General features: G+C 44.4%; 1 protein-coding gene across 1 annotated transcript in view; it reads right to left on the reverse strand.

Annotated features, from left to right (window-relative positions):
- LOC144769251 (uncharacterized) overlaps nt 1-26,360 on the reverse strand; it is a 434,380-nt gene that overhangs the window by 217,690 nt on the left and 190,330 nt on the right. Inside the window, exons 5-6 of the mRNA XM_078653312.1 lie at nt 21,607-21,663; nt 242-349 (exon numbers count right to left, since the gene is read on the reverse strand). Coding sequence (XP_078509438.1) covers nt 242-349; nt 21,607-21,654 — 156 coding nt within the window. The 5' untranslated portion in view covers nt 21,655-21,663. The remainder of the gene's footprint in view (nt 1-241; nt 350-21,606; nt 21,664-26,360) is intronic.

Genomic DNA, 26,360 nt, shown 5'->3' on the forward strand with positions numbered 1-26,360 from the left:
ATGGGTTCAATTTAATAATAAAAAACAAAAGGAATAACCCCTGGTATTAATAATGCATACTCATACAAATCTGGTCTCTGTTTCAGCTGCTCAATTCATATTCTGTTTTCTGGCCCAAAAGTCACCGAAATCCCCTACCACTCAAACATAAAACTTTTCAGAATCACACCCATTTACTCTGTACTGTAGCGATACTTGTGATATTTTATTCACAGCTCACTGCGTGAGCACTGATCCTTACAGGTACGCCGGGTAGTCCCCGTGGGCCATCTTTGCCTGTGTCGCCGGGAGGTCCTCGCGCGCCAGGAGGGCCTGGTGGGCCGGGGGGCCCTGCTTGACCTTGATCACCCTGTTGAAGGACAGAGAAATATCAACACTTAAAAGTAGTATCCTCAGTGTAAGTTATTAACATACCTAGTTATGATGTTCATAAACACCTAGAATTGCGTGAGTGTAAGGTGTACATTTGCTGAGGTTTCTAAAGGCGTGTTCTACACTGCTCTGGGTTCATTCGTTGTTTTATGTCATTACATGGGGAGCGGCTGCTGGTGTTCCTTCTACCATGAATGTGTATGGCTTTGGCATTGCATCGGCTTATGGCGGTCATGCAGAGGCGCCATCTTTCTAGTTCAATTGTGAACCATTTGTTTTGGATGCAAGGAGCCTTGGGAGGGAGGGCCAGATGATGGCTCCTTGGCGGCTGTGGATTACATCCATCATACAAGAGCCGCTCAGATGCTCTCTGGTCTTGTAGCCTAGAACCTCTCCTCCTCCCCGTCCCACAATGCAGTTGAAATGGTAAAAAAAATGCAGCTCTCAGATTAACGCACAGTCCTACCATTCACCTAGGTTTTGAAAAACAGTATGACATGGCAGTGGACCATCATCACAGAAATACAGTGACTGACTACCACCAGCTAAAGTCTGGTGGGGTTATAATGGGCATAACTGTGGCAAAATGTGCTACCAGAAGTACTGGACTTTAGATCAAGGGGGTAGCACACCCCCTACAGATTGTGGTCACGTTATTCCTGTGCCTGGGGGTTAGGCCTGAATGTAGCGCCTCACTCTATATAAGGACCAGGGCAACAAAGCAAGCAGACCCCTGGATTAGAGGCCAACATCTGCTTTCTCTGATTTGGGGTTCACACCCATATTGATTAAAAAAATAATAAAACATCTTTCATTGGAGAGTACACATCGAAAGGCCAACGTTATAAAGCTTCCCCTGCCAAGGAGGGCAGATATATAACTGTTTGGGAAATAAAACCAAGCTATTGTACACCAAGCTAAGTATGCGTAGGCTTCGATGAGCTATGTTTTAATCAGAATAAGCTGCAATATTTAAAGGGAAGCCGAGTGTGTTTTGAGTTAGTTCCACTGGTGTGTCTAACCCTAAAAGGGTGTAACAGAGAGCCTCTGGCTCGGCATTGCTTTCAGTGTGTGAAGGCAGGACATCGGATATTGTACTATCACAATACATTTGTAACAAGGCAGGGATAATCCGCTTGTGAAACACTTGTCCCAGAAATAAAGCAAAAGCTTTGAGTTCTGGACCCAATTTCCTGGAAGATTATCGCCCTTCCCTCCAGTTGCCACATTGAGACTGTAAGGTCAAGTTTGCGCTTGTGAAATTTAATGAGGCAAGGCGCAAAGCTTGCTATCTGTGGGGCACTTGGGAAGGGAAGCTAAGAATTACAATAGCCTACCCTCTTGGAGGATGGAATTTAAAAGGACTCAGCATCTTGAATAGACATTGATACCCAGGTTTCAAAAATACAAACCACATGGGAGACTGGATCTGAAAACAGACATCTGGATGGAATACTATGAACACCAGAAGCTCAAAATAAAAACACATTCAATTTCGGTTCTTTGGTCACAGATATTATCTTTTTTGTTTGTTTTCTAAATTTTAGATGCATTTTATGATAATGGAGAAGTGTGGTACACGAGATTTTCTTGTCATGCAGTCGAACTTGATGCAAGCATTGCAGATCCGGAAATAAATCAGAAATGAGAACAGTTAAGAAAGGAGGAGGTCAGCATGCTTCTACCTTAAGGACTCGCCGGTTAAAGGTGGGCTGGTCATTAGAGAGAAATCCGTGGTTGAGCCGAGGAAAGACCATCTAGCCCAGATAGAAGTAGGCAGGAAAGACAAAGAAGGCATGACAAGAAAAACAGGAGAGTGAGAACCAGAGGATAAGGAACACACCTCAGAGGAAACATTTGTAGGAGAAAGAGTTGGTAAAATCTGCTAACATAACAGGCTGGAGATCAACAACCATCCTTTTTTTCATCTCTTTGCAGTCAGATTTCTTTCAAAGAGAAAGTTTCATTTAATTTAATCTAGATTCAAATTGGAGAGAGCTACAACAAATAATGTGCCACGCTGTACAAAGATTAGGTGTTGGACAAATCTACACAGTGTGAATGAGTGGTGCACAGTGCCTAAAGCTTCACTGCACACTACACTACTCATTTTAGGCATGGCCCAAAGGATGTCCCATTTGGCTTACGAATAGCATAAGTAATTTTGGAACATATGCTAGATCATGGGTACTCACAAACTTTCTCTCGGGGGCCAAATTTACAGTGTGGTTTGTGTCTGATGGCCGCACCAGTGGGGGCGGAGCCAGTGGGGGAGGGGGCGGGGCTAGACCGACCAAAAAAACCTGACCATGAGGTTGATCACTGGTCCCTGCAGCGGACACCTTCGTCCACTGAGCCACCAGACAACTCTCTCTCTCGCTCTCTTTCTCTCTCTCTCTCCCTCCCTCCCTCTCCCTTACTATGTCCCCCTCCCTCTGTCTCCCTTTCCCTCTCTCACTCCCTCACTCTTTCTCCCTTTCCCTCTCTCACTCCCTCACTCTGTCTCCCTTTTCCTCTCTCACTCCCTTTCCCTCCCTCCCTTTCCCTCCCTCACTCCCTCACTGTCACTCTCTTTCCCTCCCTCACCCTCCCTTTACCTTCCTCCCTTTCCCTTTCCCTTTCCCTCCTTCCCTCCTTCCCTCTCACTCCCTCACCCGGTCTCCCATTCCCTCCCTCACTTTGTCTAAACTTCAGGGATTCCGCACTCCTTGATTTGTTCCATAATTTGCCTGCAGTAAGAAGAATTCACATTTATTACCAGTGTATTAGTATTAGGCAGAAACTATTCTTGAATCAAAGCTAATAGGATCTTGAATGCAGTAGACTCAAGTGCAAGGGACTCTGCAGTAAAGCACATGGCACCCTCCTAAACTTCACATAGTTAAATATCAGTAAAGATAAGCATTTTAAAATTCGTAATGCTGCCATGATAACTTTATCCGCCTACTTTCAGCTCTAATTTACCAATCCTGCAGGCTATACCAGTTAGAGTTCATTCTTGTTCCAAACCTTTAACTTTGGTTGAGGGTAGCCAGTAAAGCCACTCCCTTTCCCTCCCTCACCCTCACCCTCCCTTTCCCTTTTCCTCCTTCCCTCTCTCACTCGGTCTCCCTTTCCCTCCCTTTCCCTCACTTTCTTTCCCTCTCCCTCCCTTTCCCTCTGTCATCTCACCCTGCCTCTGTGTCAGCCCGGGCTGAGACAGCTTCGGAGCACACACACACAGACAGCCGCAACGAGCGCATTAACAGGTCTTTAAAAGACCATTAACATGTTAATGAGGCTGTGTTGTTCACCTCTTAGCGCCCCTGCCCCACTCTAACTATGGCAGGAATCGCCCGGCCGGCCCCCACAGAGCAGCAGTCTCCGAGTCGCGCTGCTGCAACTTGTGTTGGCAGACACTATTTAAAAAAAATAAAATAAATTAAAACGCCGGTACAATATGTGCAAGGTCCGCGGGCCGCCAGGGAAGGCTTGCCGGGCCGCTGTTGGCCCGCGGGCCGTACTATGAGTACCCGTGTGCTAGATCATCCAGGTGATTCTCACCTTACACAACCTGTTGAACATTGGCCCAGACTGGCAGGCCACCGTCACCAAAACAAAACGTTATCTGCTTGCCCTGAACCAGCCAATGATAAGCAATAGCCCACAAGGCCACTCACACCAAGGCCCTTTGAACATTGCACATCCATTAGAGCGTCAATGCACCAATACAACTATAACAGCCATCCTAACTCTCCCAACCTCACACAACACTCCAACTGGTACATCTATCAACTTTTCAAAGTTGTGTTGATGGTTGGGCCAATAAGTCCACACCAATCTCTCTTCTTGTTGCCTGTGGTACAGCTCTCAACATTTCAAAGTTTTAATGAGTGTTTGACCAACATGTCCATTCCACCCTCTACCCTCCTCACACGTGCCAGCGCCTGTAGCACAGCTCTCAACTATTTAAAATGTTCAGGCATATTGGACCAACATGTCTACCCCATTGACTCCCCCTCACATGTATCACTACTGTGGCACTCCTCAAAATGTTTTACGTTTGAATGACAGTCCCTCCTCCAACATTGAAATGGTGGCCCTAATTCAACTTTGTTGGACTGAAGCATTCATTTGGAGACTTGTGCATGGAAAATGTTTTTTATGTTGGAATAAAAATTAGTAAATGATGATCTCTTTAAGTGCTCAAGTGTTCCTCATCTAGGGTATGGTACCAGGATATCATATATTACTCTTAATTTTATGTCTTTAATATAATTTACAAAATCACCCCATTTAAGTTAATATCAGAAAATCTACACCTAACGGGATGATATTGTTGTAAACAATATTTAGGACACAATATTTCGTTCAGATGATCTTTTCACTAATATTACTCTGGCATACAACCCCATTTCGAGTGTCCGAATTTTTTGGAAAGCTTATTTTTATCTTGTTTTTAAGAATGTTGGCACTCCCAAATAGAATTCAATGTATTTAAATTAGTAACTTTTTATTATTGCTTCATCCTTTAAAAAAACCTAAATGATTTTATACTGTGAACTTATCATGCTCCTTTTATGATCCATTGTTATGTGATCGAATAAAATTGAATTGACTGTCCGACTAGAATGTTGCACTCATCCGTCACACAATAAACTTAATATTTACAGAACCTGTACCACTGTTGTGGTTCTTTAGCACTTTCAGCTTTTACAATAGGAAATGTCCCCCAACAGAAGTGCTTTCTATATTTTTGGTTAGACAGCACTTTTTTTTTTAGGTGAACATTTAGGCCCTCTTTTGGATAGACTCAGAGGGCGATGGAACAATTATAATTATCACTGGAAATGAAACCAGATACCCTAATTTCAGAATCTGTTGTGTGCGATAATTGCTTACAATTATACGTTTTGTCCTTCAAAATAGGGCATAACATGCAGATTTTGGTGATTTGCACGCCAAAATTCACATGTTCTGGTATCTTGTTGTCATTTTCCCTTAGTATGTAGCGGCAGCTTTGACCTGCTCATATGTACCGGGTGAAAAATGTGTGAGAACAGCCTTTATCAGATGCAGTAAACTTTGCGCAACTTACAACTCCTGTGCTGGGTTTGTGCATGGGGGGACTTATCCAACTCACTTCCATTCAGGACATAAGTGTATTTGCTTTTCCAATCCAGATCCTGGGCTGCCTGCTTTCAAATTGCTCATTAGATGTTTATCTGGTGGCTATGATCACAGTTCTCGCCTGATTTTTTTTTTTTTTTTAAATCATCACAGTAACTGCCATTATCAAAATATGGCCATAATTTAATGTGGAGTGATTTTTTTTTTTAACGGTTACAAAAAAGTGACATGGTGTGCGAACATGATTACCACTTCAAACTAAGATCATGCTCAGATCTGCAGGCTCTATAATACCACCTTCTCCTTGAACTTCACTCCTCTGCCCTCAGCAGTCACCGGGGGCCTCTGGGTCCTCCTCTTCCCAACTCCCTCTCAAAGCAGGGTCAAGTTTCGCCTCTTGCAAGGGAGGGGCTGGTGGTGATGGCGGCTTGTTGGTGCCAAAGCAGAAAATCTTTCTGTGGTTTGGGATCTTAAAACGAACTTGCAAACCCAGGAGCTGCACTACATTGAACCAGCAGGTGACCTACAGCACAGACCTTTCTGCAGCTACACTGTAAGCGCTGTCAGCCCCGTTGTAAACGTATATGTAACAATTGGTGACCCACTCTCAAAGCTGGGCTATCTGGTTCTCCACATGCCAGAATTATCGCCAGCTATGCCATGTCACTATATGCGTAAGATGTTAATTACTGTTTACAAATAAATGCAATCCAACCCCAAGCTAATGAGTTGTCTCCATTGATGGATGAGTTCATGGTTAATGTATTACTTGGTAATCAAAACACTGCCCTCCTTTTTTGGATCAGCAACAAATATGCACTCCTAATAAAAACCTTTTGCTCTTACAACCCACCCTTCAGCCCCTCATCGAGACACCTGACGCGGGACCCAAGGTACGAGAGATTGAGGTATGTGAAACATGCCATTTTAGCTGTCCAAGAAAAACCTCAGGCCGACGTAAGACTCTGAAGGTGGCGCCAATTTAAAGTGAATTTCTTCCTCAACTGCAGGACTTTCTCAAACATGTTCAATAACCATGGGTGCATTTTGATCTGGTTCGGCTTTATCAGTGTGGCTTAGTGGGTTTACTTCGACAGACACAAGGCATGATGGAGGCTAACGTCATAACGTAATTATATGTCATATAAACAATGTATTTATTACTAGTTTTTTTTGTAAAGCACCACTTAGGATGTCTCACAGCGCTCTATGAGAAAAACCACCAGCTGCAGAATTAAATTACATTCCCCCTGAAAATATTTATACTGCAATCTCTTTCTTAAGTTATTTCAACCCAGGATGAAGTCAGGGAAGTGTTTATGCACTCTCACAATAGGAAACAGACAAGAATGCTTATTGAGTGGAGTAGGGCAGTCTATAGATGTAAGCAGGTCAAAGCTGTAATAAATTTATATAACTATTCTAGCTTTCAATAATAGCTGTAGATGAGATTACTTGAAGACCAGCCACCCAATTTATCTGACCTAATCTCACCATCTCTGGTGGTTTTCAGCACACCCACAACCAGGAAACCATCAAATTGCACACTAATAAGTGTCAAAAATTAAAAACAAGACATGAGGCATTTCCATCTATGCCCTCAGTGATCTAGAGCAACATTGCCCTATCCATTGTGCTGCTCCAAATTAGGAAATGGTTGAAGGTGGACCTCTTGAAAGAATACTACATCACAATGCATTAGCTGTTCACAACTCAGTTTGCTGTCCTCGTACTCATTGGATTTGCCCTGTTCTTTGACCCTTTACAGGGACCTGCTGCCTTTTATGCTAGGGTTGCGCTTCTTCACTTTATAGGCATGACTGAGTGTGACCAAAGGTGTGCAGAGTTGCCACCTTACTTCCACTTAACCCATTATAAATTCAGGACTACACATAACAGAATGCAAAGAAAAATCTAGCATGGGATTTTGTACTTGAATCAGGAAACCTAAGATCCGAATCACTATCTACCCTGGAGGGCACCCTCCTTCGGACTTGCTGTTTTATATGAGACCCGTGGCATGCTGGACGTTATTCAAAGCGTGTTTGTATGACATTCAATCGCTTCCAACACTCTTCTAAGAGTTTGTGTTTTGTTCATGCTTCTTCTGTGGTGGAACGCTCCACCAATTATAACAGTTTTTTATTTGATATTCTATTATCCTGACTTTCTTTCCAGTAGCACGGGGAGGATGACTATATTTCAACGTTCTTGTATGTACAGAAAGGAGACACGTGTGGTTGATTGCTGGCGTGATGACAAAAGCGAGGCATGCATGTGCTCCAAGCCGCTGGCCTGCAGCTGTACAACTCATAGCATGCCCTATGGACAACGAAGCTGAAAATCGCAAAACTGTGGTGTTTGAACTGTACAGGGGTTTTGAAACAAAATGTTTGGAAACTCTTTCAGAAGAGATAGCAGCATATCCTGGGTGTCGCTATCAAGGGCCTGGTCCACAGCCGAGTGGCATAGAGCATTTAAGTGGACAGCACTGTAAAGACTTTGACACATCTTTAAGTAACACACTGCACTTTGGAAGTTGAACTTTGCAGTTTCGTTAATCGCGGTTGTAACAGTAAGGTTGTATTTGACCTCTGAGAGGGTCATGCCAGGGCCAAGTATTACACGGTGGGCGATTGGCTATAGGCATAATGGGGGGAGTGGTGGGATAATGTAGCTCTCGATTCTACTTCCAGTGAGGGTGGCGGAGGCAAAATGTATATCAGGAGCAGTGGCACTGGCACACGGTTAAGAAGGTAAATGTGTGCAGATTTCTCTGGGGCAGAGTGCCCTGGACCATATTACTATACCCGTACTTACTGCTAATGAATTAGCATAGAATGTTAGAGGCATCTTAACACGTCACCGTCTCTAGCCCATCAATTGTTCGTCTGTAGCATCTCTTGTAATGAACTCTGCTCATTATCTGTTCGAATTGAGAATATTACTGTCTTTATTGGCGAAATGCCACAACCACATTCCCTAGCTTTACCGTTCAGAATAAGCCCTTCGCTCGGACAGCAGGGGCAGCCATGGCGGTGCTGGACAGGAAGCGTCTACAACTGTAGTTCTTAACTTGTGGTCTGGGGCCCGTGGGGGTTCTACAAAGGCCGCTCAAGGGCTCTGTGACTGCTTCGGAAATTAAAGCAGAATAACAGATTTATAAAGTGCATATAAATAAAGCAGCAAAATGTAAAATTGAACATTTAAAATGTTCTGCAAATATGACGGAATTTGGAATCAGAGGCTAAAAATTAGGTTAGTTTCCTCAGATTGATTCACTGGAGCAGTGCAGGTGTATCAAACAGAACATAATATAAACGAAGAGTGGCCTTAATTGTATTTACAAAAGCTACATCCTTCCCATTAAAATGAACATTTTGATTTTTTAAAATATTTTTTGTGAATACAATTGTTTCAATATTTGTGTATTTGTTCCATTAATGCTTATTTCTGTATTTGTTGTTAATTGTTTTGCTATTTAAGTCATCAAAAATGCTTAAGCTGGGGTCCCCGGCTTCTAGCACTGACTCAGGATTCCAATAATGACCCTGGGTTCCAGTTGTGATTAAAGGGGGGGTCCACAGATGTAAAAATGTTAAGAACGACTGTTCCAGCGCATAAGAAATGGATGTGTGCAAGGGCGTAGCATGCAGAAAAAATTGCCATTGGTGGAAAGACAGATGGTGTTCTGTAACACCAATAAAGCTTTACTCAGTTTTGGGCGTAAGCGTGTTCCATAATTGCACTTACTTTTAGCTCCTACCCCCATGCTTGCCACCCATGAGGAGAAAAGACAAATAAGATTTGCGCGATATAAAGAACAAAAAAAGGGCTAAACGTTAAATTATACAGCAGAACACTGCTCTGGAAAAGCGATGCTAAAAGGTGCGCATAATGGAATATTTTTGGGATGTCGAATCTAAGTAAAATAAAGTACTGGCTGACTGATACTAAAGCGTCTTATATTCTCAAGCAAACACTGTTTTTTCAGTCACACAATTTTCATCACCAGCAGTGAAACAGAATGAGTTTATCGGGCTACCGTTGCCTTCACTTTGCAGTACTAACAAAAGTCTGTGTCGTCATTTATAGCTTTTTCAATAAAATGCACGTGCAATTAATTCATTTTTCCTCATTTCCAGCAGATGTTGGTGTGGCAGAAGCAGAACCCATTTCTCTCTTTAACTGAACACGGCTCTATTGCTTTTGACAGGTGAAGCTTTGCCAGAAGTACTTTAATATCTAAACAGTTATCAACCAGTTGTATCAGGTTTCATAACTTTTGTCAGAGCCAGCTGAACGCTTTGCACACGTTTTTACCATCTGCCAAGCATTGATTGCTCAGTAAGTACTACAGGTCTTCGCACTGCTGTACGTTTGAAATCCGAGTGTGCATTCTATTCATGACCACTAGAGAGCAGACACACTCAATGTTTACAACTCATTTTATGTGTAATGATGTAGGCAGGCTCCAATGATGACTCTGAGCCCTTACTGTAGTTAACTATTCTTTATTGATTATAGCTCTAATAAACCCAAAGAGCGCCGAGCCTGCGCTCCAGCGCCCGCTGTTCCCGCTGTGGTTTCGCGCTCTCCGCGCTCAGCCACGCCCCCAACACCAGCAGCCAATCCTGGCCGCCTGCACGTCACGTCCGCCGACGTGCCGTGCAACATCTAGAGCGTCTCTACATATCTCCCTTTTTTCACACAAACATTTCAACTTACAGTCCGTCGCTCAAATCATAGTCTCTGAATCTCGTTGGCCTCACCACAGCTCTACCACTCCGTGTCCGTCTCGCAGGGGTGGTGTTGTTCTCTTCTTCGCCTTGTCTGTCTCTGTTATCGCCATTCTCCTCAACTCTTATCTCCTGCTCGCTGTCCCTTGCTTCTCCTTGTCTTTGCTCTCCTTCTTTCAATGTGATCTCGTTCTCCTGATGTTCTCGCTTCTCACTCTCGCATTCTTCTGATTCTCCACCTGCCCTTTCACAGTCCCACACTAGGATCTTATTACATCTGGCCATGCGGTCTTGTGACCATATGTTGCCGTCACTCAGCCTGGCCGCTCTTCCCTTAATTTCCTTCACCTGCAGGGGCTTGCTGTATTTGCTCTCTCCTTTTCTTTGCAGAGTGGGCAGCTTCACTTTCACCCATTCTCCTTCTTTGAGTTCTGTGTCTCGCACGTTCCTCCGGGCATTATAATGTCTGGTGTATACTGCCTTGGCTTTCTCAATGTTAGCCCGCACCACAGCAGGGGACCATTCACTTACTACTGTCTTTTCCTTCCACACCCGGTTGTCCTGAGTGAACGGTTCTCGGCCGCGCAGCAGCTGGAAGGGGCTGTATCCTGTACTTGTGGGAGTGATCCTGTACGCCCACAACATGTGCCATATGTCCTTCTCCCAGTCTTTGTTGTCCGAGATGGCTGCTTGGATCGACCCCATCACCACCCTATTGAAGCGTTCGACTTGGCTGTTCCCCGCTGGGTGGTATATCGATGTGTGCTTCGCTTGGATGCCGTTCCTTCCTAGGAAGTTGTCCCACTTTTCCGATCGGAACTGGGGCCCATTATCACTGAGGATAGACTTGGGTATGCCTTCCCTCACAAAAGTGTCTGCCAGGAATTTCACTATGGTATCCGTGTCCATGGCTTCCTCTATCTTGATCTCTGGCCATTTCGAGAACCTGTCAACAAGGACACACACGTACTTCTGGACCCCTTGGGTGTCTAAGACGGGGCCTAAGATGTCGACAGACAACTCTTCCCAGGGGTTCTTTGGTGTTTCGAATGCACCCAATGCTGGGCGCAGAGGTTTGAGTGTCTTGTCTGCGCCTTGGCACCTCACGCACTCTCTTACATGTCGTTCCGCTCTTATGTCCATTCCCGGCCACCAATAGTTCTGCTTGGACCTCAGTTTGAGTTTCCCTATGCCCAGGTGCCCTTCGTGCAACATGTCCAGCAGTCGGGGTATGATGTTCGTTGGAGGGACAACTTTCTCTCCTCTATATACAAATGTTCCTTGATTGTCCAGGGAGAGTTCCTCCCTCACTTCAAAGTAGGGGTTGAGTTCCTTCCGGACCCGTCTCTTATCCGGCCATCCTTGAGTGATGTAAGTTTTCACCTCTTCTAACGTCAGGTCCTCTGCATACGCCTGTGTCCATTCCTGAAGGCTGATAACTTTTTCGTGATCCTCCATTAGTGCCACCCATTCTTCCGTGCATGACTTGTCCTCTTCACTAGGTTCCATAGCCGCCGCTCGGCTCAGGTAGTCTGCTACCTTGTTCTTGCTGCCTGGTATGTGTTCCACATCATACCTAAACTCTAGGAGCTTTAGCGACATCTTCGATATCCGGGGTGTCGCCTCTGCATGGCCACTCGATGTCAGCACTCTCAGTAGTGGTTTGTGGTCGGTCCGTAGTTGAAATCTGGTGCCCCACAGGAATTGTCGAAAGCGCGTGGTGGCCCACACCACCGCCAGCATCTCCTTTTCTATCACACTGTACTTCCTTTCTGTCTCACTCAGTGTGCGCGAGGCGAAGCAGATCGTCTCCAGCTGACCTTGCCCTCGGTCTTGCATGAGGACTCCACCCAGTCCCTTGTCGCTGGCGTCTGTTGTGAGGACGGTTTTGCCTTGAGGGTCGAACCCTTGAAGGGGTATGGCCCCTGCCACTTCCTTTTTGATGATCTCGAATTCCCTTTGTGTGTCCTCTGACCACTTGAATTCTGTGTTCTCTTTCGTTAGCTGTCTCATATGATGAGTCTTAGAGGCAAAGTGCTGTACAAATTTTCCATAATACTCTGCCATCCCCAGGAATGACCTGACCTCTTCCTTGGTGGAGGGGGGCGGTGCCTCGCAAATCGCTCTGACGTTGTCGGCCTTGGGGGTCACGCCTTGCGCCCCTATCTCATGCCCCAGGTAGGTTACCGAGTCCATCCCTATCTTGCATTTGGACCATTCAGCCGTGAGTCCTTTTCCTTCTAGGATCTTCAAGACTTCTGCCAACTTCCTGTCGTGGTCTGGTATGTCTCTGCCCATCACCAGGATGTCATCTTGGAAGTATTGGACTTCCTTGATGTCCTTGAATAATTGGTGCATCATCTTCTGGAACACCGCCGCTGCAGAAGCTAAACCGAATGGCATCCTGCGGAATTGATAGCACCCAAACGGAGTGATGAAAGATGTTAGTTTGCGGCTGTCCGGATGCAGAGCAATTTGATGATATGCAGAGGTCAAGTCTATTGTTGAGTACCACTTAATCCCCCTGGTGCTGGCCAGCATCTCCTCTATCCTGGGCAAGGGGAATCTTTCCACCACAATGTTTTTATTCAGTTCTCTCAGGTCAACGCACAACCGGACCCTTCCGTTGGGTTTCTTGACCACTACCAGGGGCGCCAGCCACTCGGCGCACGTGATGGGTTCTATGATCCCCTTGTTTTCCAGGTCTTGTAGTTCTGCTCTCACAGCGTCTCTCACTGCCAACGGGACATTTCTGGCCTTGTGGGCCACCGGGACAGCGTTCTCCTTCAGGATGATCTTGTGGGCGAATTTTTCCAGCTTCCCCACTGTGCCCCCAAATACCTTTGGGTATTCGCTTTTCCATTTGTCCAGACTTGGCCCAGCCACCTGGTCCGTCAGAAGAATTTGCTCCTTGCCACCCGGATCCAGCTTGATTCCTAGGTCGCCCTGATCCAGCCAACCCAAGACTGACGGCCCCCTCTCCGATACGTAGAGTTTACAGTGTGCTGACCGGCCTCGAAATTCGAAGGTCAAGGGTCTGAATCCTGCCATGGGGATCCGATCTCCGTTGTACGTGACCGGGCGGATGTCTAGCTTTTCTAGCTCTGGCCCGAGTCGTGGCGCAAATTTCTCCTCCCACACTGCTCTCTGGATGATGGTGAAGGGAGACCCTGTATCTGCCACCACGTTGATCTTGACGCCGCCTATAGCCATCTCCAAAACCGGTTTCATCGTGCGTCTACCTTCTCTGTCTAGAACTTTGCCCTCCGTGCTTAGTACCTGATCCTCAATGTAGATCACCGTGACTTCTTCTGGCTCCGAATCGCCGTCCGGATCGTCGTTGCCTTGACCCACACATCTCACCATGCTCTTGGAGGCCTTCTTCCTGCAAACCTTCTCGTAGTGGCCGATTATTCCACAGAACGCACACTTTGCGCGGAACGCGGGGCACTTCCGATCGTGCGCCTCGTGCGACCAGCTTCCACACCTGTAGCATGACTTCCTGTTGCTTCCCGCTTGTTTACTCGACGTGTTCGTGCTGCTTTGCCACTTGCTGGGCCCTCTTTCTGTTGGTTTCCTGTTTCGGTATTCTCTGCTAGTCCCCTCGTCATCCACTTTGTTCACCATCGTGCTGGACGCCATATCTTTTTTTGTCACTTCAGCGCATCGCCGTGCTAATTCCGCTCTCTTCACGATGACCAACACCTCCTTCAGTGTGGTGTCTCCACTAGCCCATAGCTTGTCCTGCACATTCGTGCACGTGGTATGCATCACCACCTGGTCCTTGATGAATTCCTCTTCCCAGTTGGCGTACCTGCACGTGGCTGCCAGTCGTTTCAGTGCCGCCACATACTCCTCCACTGTTTCTCCTTGCTTCTGCTTCCTCTGTTGGAAATTAAACCTATCCACCGACACGCACACCGCCGGTCTGAAGTGTTCATTGAGGTCTTCGAGCGCATGTGCGTATACGTCGTCGTCTGTGGATGTCCTCTGTTTCGGGACCAAGCTCTTGTAAATCCGGAGTCCTTCTGGGCCTAAGTTCAATAGCAAAATGCGTTTCTTCCTCTGGGGTTTGAATACCTCCTCATTCTCATCTTCCAGTACACCTATGAAATTGTCGATGTATTCTCTCCAGTCCTCCCACTTCATGAGGGGTTCTCCTGGGCGAGGTAAGAACTGTACCGGAGCCATCGCGTAGCCTGCTTGCGCGCTCATTTTCTCGCTCTTCGCTGCAGGTAGTGATCTTACTTGGCCACGGGGACTCCCTGGTGCGTCGTCTTGTTCTTCTCCACTTGCTGGGGTTCGGGGACTGTCCGTGTCGGCCCCCTCGGCTCCTTGTGAACCCTCCAGCGCGTGCTCACTGGTCTGCTGCTCGCTGGGTGGGTCGGCGCTCTTCTCCTGCCTTACTTCTAGGTTTCCTGGGCTTTTCCTCCCTTTTTTCCTTCCTCTGCGCCACACCCTCCGGTGTGCCGGGCTCTGCCGCGCTCTTTGGGGTACCTGTTCTCCTGCACCAGGTAGTCTTGCTCCCCTGTACCTTGTGGGGTGGTTCTGAAGCTTCTAGTGCTTGCTTGTCGCATAGGGCTGAGTCAGTGGTTCTGCCTTGCTGGGGGGTCTTCAATCCCACCCTCGTCGCCACTGTAATGATGTAGGCAGGCTCCAATGATGACTCTGAGCCCTTACTGTAGTTAACTATTCTTTATTGATTATAGCTCTAATAAACCCAAAGAGCGCCGAGCCTGCGCTCCAGCGCCCGCTGTTCCCGCTGTGGTTTCGCGCTCTCCGCGCTCAGCCACGCCCCCAACACCAGCAGCCAATCCTGGCCGCCTGCACGTCACGTCCGCCGACGTGCCGTGCAACATCTAGAGCGTCTCTACATAATGTAACTCGATGTTGTCCTATTGGGAACACATTCGTTCTTGCATCAAGTCGCAAAAAATAGAAAGCATGTTAAGAACATAATGGGCCAATTAATTACCAGTGTTAAGGAGTTAAAAAAGAGTTGGGAGAGCCAAAAAGTAAACAGGGATGAACGAGCCGGGGGCCTCTCTTAGCTCAAAAAGGCCGTGCACGAGCCGAACCATGAAAATGTTTGGCACTTAAATCGTAGACCAAGTGGAACAACATTATAGTCTATTAAATCGTGCACACGAGAGGTTTTTGTACAGCGCACGTATTTGAAGGCGCTCTCGTGAAATAATGAAATCAAAGGCGGCCCTGTGAAATAGATCACACAGTTTGGTTAAGCAGGGAAGATAGTTTCACATTAGAGCGACGGTGCCAGGCAGATGCCACATGAAAGCTCGGCTCGCTTTGGGCTCGAGGGTCCAAGAGGACCTCGAGCTGAGGCAGAGTAGACCTCTGCCTCAAGCCAGTCTCGTGCTTTCAGTAGCTCACCCACCTGCCCACCTGTAATAGTAAACAATGGTTGAGTGTTAAAAAGAAAGGTTAGAGATTTTTTAATTCTTTCATTTTTTATTTAGTGCATTTTTATAAAGCGTGGACATTAAATAACTGACTAACCCATAGAAAAGTGCTTCGCCGCCGCGTCAGGGGAAGTAAGCGCTATATAAATGCAATTACAATACATTTCAATAACCGAAGGTGTCAGAGCGCTGTACATTAGAGCTGGTTACGTTACAAGAGAAAAGTGGTACAAAATAGAACATTCCAAAGAAAAACAGGAGACTAAAAGTTAAGGGTACACAAACACAAAATCCAACACCGCATACAGGGGTGAGGAATGTACAGGAAATTATACAAATTTACAATGAAGAGCGAACTTCCAAGAGGGGCCTGAGAATGAAAGTGTTAGTTCTGAAAGTGTCTTTGGAAGAGAAGAGATTTGAGATCAGCTTTGAAGATCCAGGTAGAGGAGGTGGCACGGAGCAATGGGGGAAGTGAGTTCCAGATTCTCACCACATTGCCTAAGAAGGATTGCGCCGTCGATCTTCCCCTTTTGAAGACGGGGTGCTCAAGCAGAAGCTTTTCCGCATTGCGAGAGGGTCGAGAGCCTCCGGACAATTTCAGTTTATTTGCCAGGTAACGAGGGGAGGACGTGTTGAAGGTTTTGTGTGTGATGCAGACAGTTTTGTAAATAGATCTTGCCTCGATCAGAAGCCATCAAAGAGAGGACGGGATAGGAGTGACATGGTCGCTTCGTTTAGACCCTGAAATGAAGTGTGCTGCTGAATGGTGGATGGATTTGAGAGGGGAGAGGTGGTATTTGGGTAGGCACGTCAGAGAGAATTGCAGTAATTCAATCTTGAGAACCTGCAATTGTACCAAGGTTTTTAAGTCTTTCTCCGGGAAGAACCGACGAATCCCCCACAGAAGGTGCAACTGGTACCCTGTGTTCTTGGCAATAGAGTTGATATGGGAGATTAGGTTGAGTCTTTTGTCAAGAATGACACCTAGGGATTTAGCGCTGTCGACAATGATGGGTATGTTGTTGAGTAAGTTCAGCTTATCTATCCACGACTGAACGGGAGGAGGTGAGAGAGGTAGAAAGGAGGTGGAATTCAGTTTTGGCAGAATTTAGAATGAGTTGATGAGCTAACATCCAGTTGTGAATGGAGTTGAGAGTAGAGTGGAGTAGTGAGACATCGTGTGCGGAAGACACCTTGAGGTAGATTTGAGTGTCATCCGCATAAAGATGGTAATGAATTCCAGATTTGCTTAGGAGGTTTCCAAAAGGTTCCAGGTAGAGATTAAACAGAGTGGGTGCCAGGATAGAACCTTGAGGGACGCTGTAACCTACAGCCAATGGAGATGATAGACTGTTCGCCATCTTAATCATTTGGTATCTGTCTGAGAGGAAAGAGGCAAACCATTTAAGCACTGTGCCATCCAATCCCATTCTCTGTTGAAGAGTGTTGAGGAGGGTGCTATGATTAACAGTGTCAAGGACTGCAGAGAGGTCTAGAAGAATCAGAAGACACGATTCCACAGAGTTAGTATATGCAGCGCATCATCAATCACTTGCAGCAGGGCTGTTTCAGTGCTGCAATTTTGGATGAAGCCAGATTGGAAAACGTCAAGGAGATTTTCTTCACATGCAAAAGATCTCCTCGACTGGACCAGAGTGCCGAGGGAACACTAAGCTGACGTGGAATGAAAGACAAGTGAAATGGCGGCTGAAAGCACCCTTCCGATTAGAGCCAACTGACAAACGACGTTCATATGGGGTCCTTAGCCTGGCCCTGCTGGCTGCATCCCTTCAGTGAGTATCTAAAGTAAGTGATGTGGCATGTTCACGACTACCAGTGGGAGAGGGTCTGCGTGCAGCCGTACCTGCAGGTCAGTGGCATGAGACTGATGCGGGATGCGGCTACAAGCCTGATTCAGTTTGTTGGTGAATAGACAGCCACGTTTGCCAAGGTCAGTGAAGGTCACCTCACAAAACTGCACACCACAGTCGACAACTAGCACAGAAAATGAGCACTGGAAACAAAAAATACTCCACTAGTCAAAGTCTATGGGTATACACATGCCCATGGAAAGGGGGGCGACAGAGTGAGACCTTGGTACAGTGCGAGACCTTGGCACAGTAAAGTCAGCTTTCCACCATCCTTGGTCGACTCGGTTGCCATTGTGCCATAAAAACTGCCCTGATGCTTCTCTTCTAACCCTCCCTGGTGAGAGGCGCAGTCTCATTTTAGTTGGGTCTCTGATAGCCACAGAGGGTTCCATGCATACACCCACAAAGCCAAAAGGTTTAGAATAATGGGGTTGTATTGAAGATGAAAGGTGGCTTGGGTCTTATTTCAATGCCAGAATTTGTTGACGTTACTGATGCACAGCAGCTTAATACAGTGGCGAAACAAGAGTTGAGAGGCTCTCAAACCCGAGTACTGTGCGGAGGTGGCCCCCTGCAGCTTGGCCGCCCCGCATCGCGGGGGCTGCACAGGCCTGTCTTAACCCACTGGCTTAATAACATTAGATAGTACCACAGATCAGAGAGGTACCTTTCCCACTATTTGCCGATATGGTATGTTCCAAGCACTTACACGCATTGCACCAACATGTGTACCAGAGACTGTTCGTCAGAGGCTGGAGTGACTAAGGTTTTGGGTCAGGAGTGAAGTGTATGCTTCGCGATAAACCAGTGCCCCGCAGCACACTGCAAACTCTACTGCATCTCAGGAACGAGCAGATTGTGTTGGTTTACACAACATCTTGTATACATTGAGAGTAACAAAGCACTGTTTGAAACTATCCTGATGGAATGAGCTAACAGTGTATCAAGGCAGAGGCGTTCTCTAGTGCTTAATGCCAGAAGCAGCACTCCGGCCGCTTCAGAGAGGAGGCCAATGCCCTTGCTACAGCAGTACCCAATGACTCGACTTCTAGAGACCGGACACCGGCTTTCAGTATGGTGTGTAGTGTACACTACTGATACTAAACTGAGGTAGTTGGTCCCATGATCATACTGTGTAAATGTAAGCAGATGTTTGAATCTGAAAATGCCTCATCTTGGATCCAAGCATTAGAGTGTGAGGGAAAGACTGTGGCCTATTGCAGGCTGAGTTAACCAAGGCTACCACCCTGTACTTGTGTGTGGTCCTAGAAGAAAGCGCAATCATTTTGCATTGTTTCATAAAACAAGAAATGTGTCCTAGGGCATGCATTTTGGGAGGAAAAAGGATGTAAAGGACAATAATAACCTCACATGGTTACATATTTTATCCAGATGAAAAATGCACACATTCTTATGCCATTCCTGTTATCTCCATCAATTTACATTACATGTGTGGTAGCAGAGATCCACAAATTACTTATTAAATACGTACAGACATTACCAAAATAGGTCTGGTTTTAATGCCCTAACAAATGTAAACACAGACATGCAGAACTGTTTGCATGCAGAAATGTGGTTTAGCAAATTAAAGCCAGCCTTATTGGTGTAACAAATGCTGGGACAAAATGTGGCATAGAGAAATGTTTTCTGTAACGAAAGAATGTAAAAAATAAACAAGTGAATGGGAGAAACAGTGTGATGATCAAGTGTAAGATAGTCCCTCATTAAACCTAATGGAATTACTTACTAGAAGGCCGAATGATACACTAAACAGAAAATAGGTGAGGCGAAAGGGTAATCCTTCTCTGGATAGATCCAAAGTTCAATTTATGAATACTACAGACAGATGAGAGGTCAATCAAGATCTTATACATGTAACACTTGAAGAAAATGTGAAATTGAATGGTTGGAGACAAGAGAACTCTTGAAGCTGCCTGTCTGAAATGCTATGCTGCAGACAGGCAACTTCAGAGAACAGGTACTTTAAAAGTAAATTAATCACTGGGAAAGGAAGTGGGAGGGCTTGAGCTAATCTGCTGGGTCAACCAAAGTCCGCCACATAGCTTTTTAGGTCTGGCATCAGCCAAGTGCTTTTAATTTTAGTAAAATAATATATATATAATATACTTACATTATGGGCTTTCAAACACCTTGCTTCGTCCAGTAAAATCATATGTATAAAACACTTACATAAAGGCGCTTTCAGCCACCTCCCTTTAACCATTTGTCCGTTCTTATGTCATTCGCATTTTGCATACACCCACTACAACCTACAGAATGGGGCAAATGCTAACTTCACTTTGAGTGGCTGCATTTAGCCCTTTCACAAGGAGCACATCCGCACACAAGGTAGTTCGTTTCAGTGCCAGTGTTTTTGTTTTTACTTTATTATTACTTTACTGTTGCCTTTTCTTTATAGAGCCTGATGTGATAGCAGGACACTTTCTACCACATGAAAGCATAGGGCTCATTCCAGCTTCATCAGTTCCAGTCTCCTGCCAATGTTGTTGTAAATTCCTTTTGTAGTGGCTTTGTTGATCAGACTGCTGTTTTTCAACACTATAAAAGCAACTTAGATTTACTCTGATTATAAGCTCTTGAGGTGCTCTGTCTTTGCAAACCTAACTGTCTGTCGGTCATTCTTGCTTTCCTTTCTTTTTTCCTTCTTTGTTTCATTATTTGCTCTTTCTTTCCCCTCTTTCTTTCCTTTTTATTTCTTGCCTTCCTTTTACTTTCTGCCTTTTCTTCCTCTTTTTTATTTTCACCCTTCTTTGCTTCCATCTTTCCTTTCCTATTTTCTTCCCTCTTTATTTGCTTCTTGCCCTCCTCTTTCTTCACTTGTTTCCTTCTTCGTTCTTGATTTTCTCTGTATTTCCTCTTTTTTGCCTTCCTTCTTCTTCCTTTTTCTTTCTTTCCTTCCTTCCTCTTTCTGGTCTTCTTGTCTTTTTCTTTCTCTTTTCTTTGTCTCTCTCTTTCTTGCCTTTGTCTTATTTTCTTGCCTTTCTCTTACTTGCCTTCTTTCTTTCTTGCCTTATCATCGCTTTCTTTCTTTCCTTCTATCTTTCTGGCCTCCTTTCTAAAAGTTGAGAGGCTGGCAGCCACTGCCAGACCAATTGTCTTTTTTAGGCCTGTGTTATCCAATACCTTTAAAGTTTACTAAATTAATGTGTAGAACATAATTACATATGGGGGTTTTCAGACATACTTCGTCATTAGTGTGGTTCTTTCATTCACAATTTACTTTCTCCTACTCCATCATGCACCAAGGGGCAATGTGTCAGCCCACTTCAGCCATTGGCTGACTTCACTACGATTTACAGCTTGCTTCCCTTATACAAGGAGCACATCAACACACAAAGTAGTTCCCTTCTGTGCCAGGATGTACTATGACAATGTGTGCTTTTTTAGGACCAAAGCAAATGTTTTCCTTTTAGCCAATGTTTGTGTTTAGGTTGATGGGACGCCACATCTAGCCGAACAATCAAGATTTGCATACTCCATGACAAAACCAAACCAGAATTGCCAAAAGGCTAAAGGTCAATGCCAGGCCTCGTGGCTATGCCAGTGCTTGTTCTACAGTGCATTTACAAGTCCATTGCAAAGACATCTTTGCTGATAGAGAGTTCACGAAATGCATGCACGCAATGCCACTCTCGGAAAAATGTATACATAACCATACTTTTCCTAATCATAGATTAAGTATGCAAATCCTAATCCATCCACACATTCTCTTTTTCAAACGTGAGAACTACTTGCCCAAGGCATCGAGACCCGACCAATGAAACTCTTTCAAGCAACTTTCAAAGAGATATTCCGCATCTCATGAAACAGGCAGATTATCTTTTCTATGTAATTAATCAATTTTGTTACCATACAACAATAAACCCCTGCTTAAAAACCTACTCCCTCAACTAGATAACAAAGTGCCAAAGTACACATATAATATAGATGTAAAGATTAGGAAATGAAAACAATCGGGCTAGATGGCAGAAGAGGAAAGTATATCAGAGACAGTAAGACGGGGAGGCTTGCTGAGCAGCGAGTTGAGCGCCTAGTCGAGAAAGTGAGTTGTATTTTCGAAACACAAACCTTTACTGTCAGAATTTGATTGCTCAGCAGGCCTGCTGAGACCCCCATACCAGAGCCCTATGGACACAACACATTAAGACATTGGGGCAAAGAATCAATCATTTCATTCCATATCCATATTTAAAAGAACATAACATGTGTTTATAATATGCATATTCGTTCTCTGAAACATAGTAAACATATATTGTTTTACGATTTCATTACATAAGCAGCGTAGATGTGTTCTGGCATGGTATACAATTATTCGTTTTTTGACAGATCATACTTGCATAATGGTAGGGCTGCACAGATATACATTGGAGTTCAAGTTTACACACATGTTGCATGCTGAAATGTAAACGTACCTTTTTCAGAGTAAAAACGTCAAATCGGTGAATCCGTGGCTGGCAGGAGCACTGCACGCACTGAGTTTCTCTCTATATTTCCTAAATGGGCGTTATACACAAGCACTGGTACAACACCCTGCTGTTACACGAGCGTGCGGTTAATATTAGACTCTGTAGCCATGGGACCTCGTGAGTTCTTGCTCAAATATAGATGGAGGCTCCCCTCTCAGTCCTCAGAACCCAAGTATATGCTGGTCACACACAAGAACAACCATATCAGCTTACTACCCACAAGGTGGTTGAATGTATCACACTGAACTTATCAACATGAAAATTAATAACTTCCATTTGTAAATCACTAGCCTTAAAGACACTGCCTTTAACACACTGAATTTCATATCACCTCCAACAGGAAAAGATACCACCCTGACATCCACCTCTCCTAGCACCCATCCTCCAGATCTTGTCACTTTTCTGCCACTGACTCATTCATTAATATAGTAAACTACCCCTGCAGATTGTTACCATTCCCAGAGAACACTACACCTCAAACCCTAGATTTGTATACTCTAATAACCTCAAGCCTACCAGCCTCTCCGCAATCCATCCTCTATTCAATTATCCAGATCAGTTCTCCTCCACTGTAACTCTGCTACATCTATTGCAACTTCAATTCTCACCCAAGACTATGACCTCTACGTTCTTGAGATTACGGAAGCTTGGCTCATCCCTGCCTTGAAACTATTATTTGATGGAATAACTCTAGACTAGAACGTCCTACGACTTGACAGAGTGGATAAAGCTAGTAGTGAAGTGTTCTTATTCTCAAAATCTACCGCAAATTCAAGTGGGTTAACTTGCACAACTCTACCTCTTTCCAAAGCCTAAAGGTGAAAATTACTAATATAATGTCTAAGACCTCAGGGTTGAATGTTTTCTACCATCCTTCAGACTGTAAATATTATTCATGGATGCATTAATCGATCATATGTCTTACCACTTCTATCCCGACAAACAGATCTTCCTTGGGGATTCCACCCTGCTTTGGGAAAAGGCTGACACACACTTCTCTTCATAAATCTTTAAACATAACAACCTGCTCAAACACTGCACACTAACCACACACAATAAAGGCTTTTCTCGTGACCTGATGTTTGTGAAGAAAGTCTTAGTATAAAGTGATAAACCTTTCCATTAAATTAACCTCACCATTTATTTTAACTCTTCATAATTCTCTTAATCACTGCTCCTAACTCCACTAAACCAGAATTCTAAAACATAACTACTAGAGATCTCATAAACATTAATAAAAAAAACACAAATGTATGCCACACTTACTGAAGTTATCCAAGGAGTACAAAAAAGATCTTTAACTGGAATTCAGCAATGCAATAATATATCTACCATTCTAGACACTGTTGCCCCAGCGTCCAAGGCAGAAAACTCAATATCAACAGTAAGAAGACAATTTCGAAGGCCATCCGAAAGGAGGGAGAAGTTATAGGTGGTTGTAAGTGAATTTATTGATCATCAAAGATGAAGAAAATGGTTTGGTTAGGTCCACAAACCAATGTTAACATTTTTTTCTTCTTAGAATGGATTTCACCAGGTTTACGAAAAAAACAGCTGACAGCCGGTGTTGAAGAATCTTTAGTTTCTTCATCTTTTGTGTATTTTAAGGGGAAGTTCCCCCATGTAACCCCTTTTTCCAAGACCCTCTTCACTCCCATGCTTCTTGTGATATTCCTCCTCACGTTTTACCCATTTTTTTTACAATCCACTTACTACCTTTCTCTACTTTTTGATTTTCCAAATCCCTTATTTACTCCTCCCAATGTACTCTTTTTACATGCCCCTCCAGCTTCATTAGAATTTCTTTAGAACTCCCTCACTCCCATACCCCCTTAGTACCATTTTTTAAACCCCTTACCCCACTTACCGCCTTATACCCCTTATTGCCCCTCCCACTATACTATTTTTTACTCAGTTTTTTCTTACTACAAACCCCTTACTGCGACTCTGAGTTATTCCTTTTTGTAAAGCCCATTCTCCTTTTCCCATTGTACTCCCTTTATAACATCCTCCTCAATCTTTCCCATTTTCCATCCACGCCTCGACCACCCTGTGTACCCACCCACCCACTTTTCTCTTCTTACTTCTGTCATGCTGTCCTTTAAAATAAACATTTATCTTTTCCTTGGAAACATTATGTTTACTTGGAAAAGGTATCTTGCAGTTTTATCTTTTCTCTAGCAAAGTTTCATCAGTCTGCTTTTGTCACGCAGACTTTCTTCATTTTAGAAATTCAGCAAAATGACGGATTGCCAGAAAGACTTATGAGATAACTGTCTGTAATGCCAACTCTACCTTCTTGAACAAAACTTAGTTGGAAATCTAACCATTCGAGGGAACTAATGCAAATATTTTATAGCCAGTCTATGACATCACCTACTCCATCCCTGTTGGAATTTAAGTGTAACCGATTAGCATATTACTTCTCTAACAAGAACAAGGCAGTCGTGAAGGTAAAGTCAGCCATACCAACCCTTAAGACACAGGGTATTGTTCTCTCACAAGGAATGCTCCTCCTGCTGCATGGACCACTTTCATTCTTCTAAAGACTGACACTCTATAGAAGCTATTGCAAATACAGAACCCGCCAATAACTCAACAGTCAGGCCTTGCACCCGTCACTAGTCGAAAGCAGATGATCTTGCTCCCTTTTGGCTGCAAATCATAAACTTCTCCTTATCATATGGCTTTCTGTCAGACTCTCTCCCTTGAAGAGGCACAACGCTGATGTAGAAGCCTTAGGAAATTTCAGACCTGTCAACTCCTCTCTTTCCTCACAAAGATCCTTAAATAATGTGCTGCCACCTAACTAAAATAATACACTAGAAAGCATCTACTCCTAAAGGATTTCCAATTTGCTTTGTTTTCCAGATGTGGCACTACGACCTCCCTTCTTAAAATTGTTACTCCCCACTCTGTCTTGGTCAGCTGCCTTTGATACTGCAGACCATGACATACCCCCCTCCCCAAAACCTTGGATGACAGAAATGCCATAGGAGGAACAGTGCTCAAATGGTTTCAGTTCTACAGATACTGGTGCGACATGAGCAGAGGCGTGAGGAGGCAAGCAACTGCCAGTGACTTTAACAGGCTGTGACTGAAGGCGTGTGCTTACAGTGCGTCACCAATGTAATCTCAAGAGTCACAAGGTAGGATTAGCTAATGTCCAGTGACACGCACACTTTGAAGAGATAAAATATCCTAACATCTTAATTTCCTTTTCTCCAAAACCATACACATGCATATCATTAGGTTCCTACATTCTGTTCTCCCAATTTTTGTTAAAGAAAGAATCAGAGCTAACAGTATAAGGAGAACCGGAATCCACCATAACCTCTAAATCTTTCCCATCAACATTGATTACACACAATGGAGGTACATATGGTTTGTTATCAGCATCACTTGTTTCTATAGTAGTACGCACTGCTTGACCACACACCTTTTCATCCGGGTTTCCCTCTCTCACGCAAAGTACAGTATTCGCCAAACCTATTTCATCCTCTACAACATCTTCCATTGAATTTTCTAACACACTAGATACTCTCTTGCTCACACTCTGTCACATTAGCCCAAAATGCTCTACTTTCTTTTACATATAAAACATTCCTTACCCTTAGCTGGACAGTTTTTAAATTAAAATGAGTGTGACCTTGAACTGCAGTGGGTACACAGATGCCTACCAACCAATTGAAGCATTTGATAGAGTAAATTTCTCAATGCCAATGTAGCCACACCGACCGACACACTCAACATCAACTGTATTGAATGAAGTAATAGAAAGTTCTACACTCTTTGCAATTTCTATGGCCTCCTGCAACGTTGGACGATAGTGTTGCAACAGTTGTTCCTATAATTTCTTATTGGAACAACATATTATCAATTGATCTCTGATATATGTATCCACTTGAGCTCTAAAGGCACAATCTGCAATCAGAATTCTTAAACTAGATGCATAGGATTTCACTGACTCACCATCAGTCAACTGATATCTCGTATAAAAATGTATTTTTTCTAATAAGGTTAGGTGGAGTATGGAGTCAAATTAAGTGAGGGGTCGAGAACACCACTGCTTTTGCCCCTAGGCCACTTACATTAACGGAAACGAGAGTTTCCACAATAGAGTGGGAGGTGCCAGGATGTGCATGGGGGATAGAACATTTCAAAACATACATGTGGGGTAAATTTTTTTAATTTAAGATGGACCACAAACCCTTGATATCTTTGTTGTACAAAAATGGAGTAGGAAAGGCATCGTCTGAGCAAGTAAGATTGCTTGCAAAGTTATAGAAGTATAACTTTACAGTTGTTTATATACCTGAATTACAAAACGTGAAAGCAGACTATTTGTCTAGGCTA

This window comes from Lissotriton helveticus, chromosome 7 (genome assembly GCF_964261635.1).
Source record: "Lissotriton helveticus chromosome 7, aLisHel1.1, whole genome shotgun sequence".
Taxonomy (NCBI): Eukaryota; Metazoa; Chordata; class Amphibia; order Caudata; family Salamandridae; genus Lissotriton; species Lissotriton helveticus.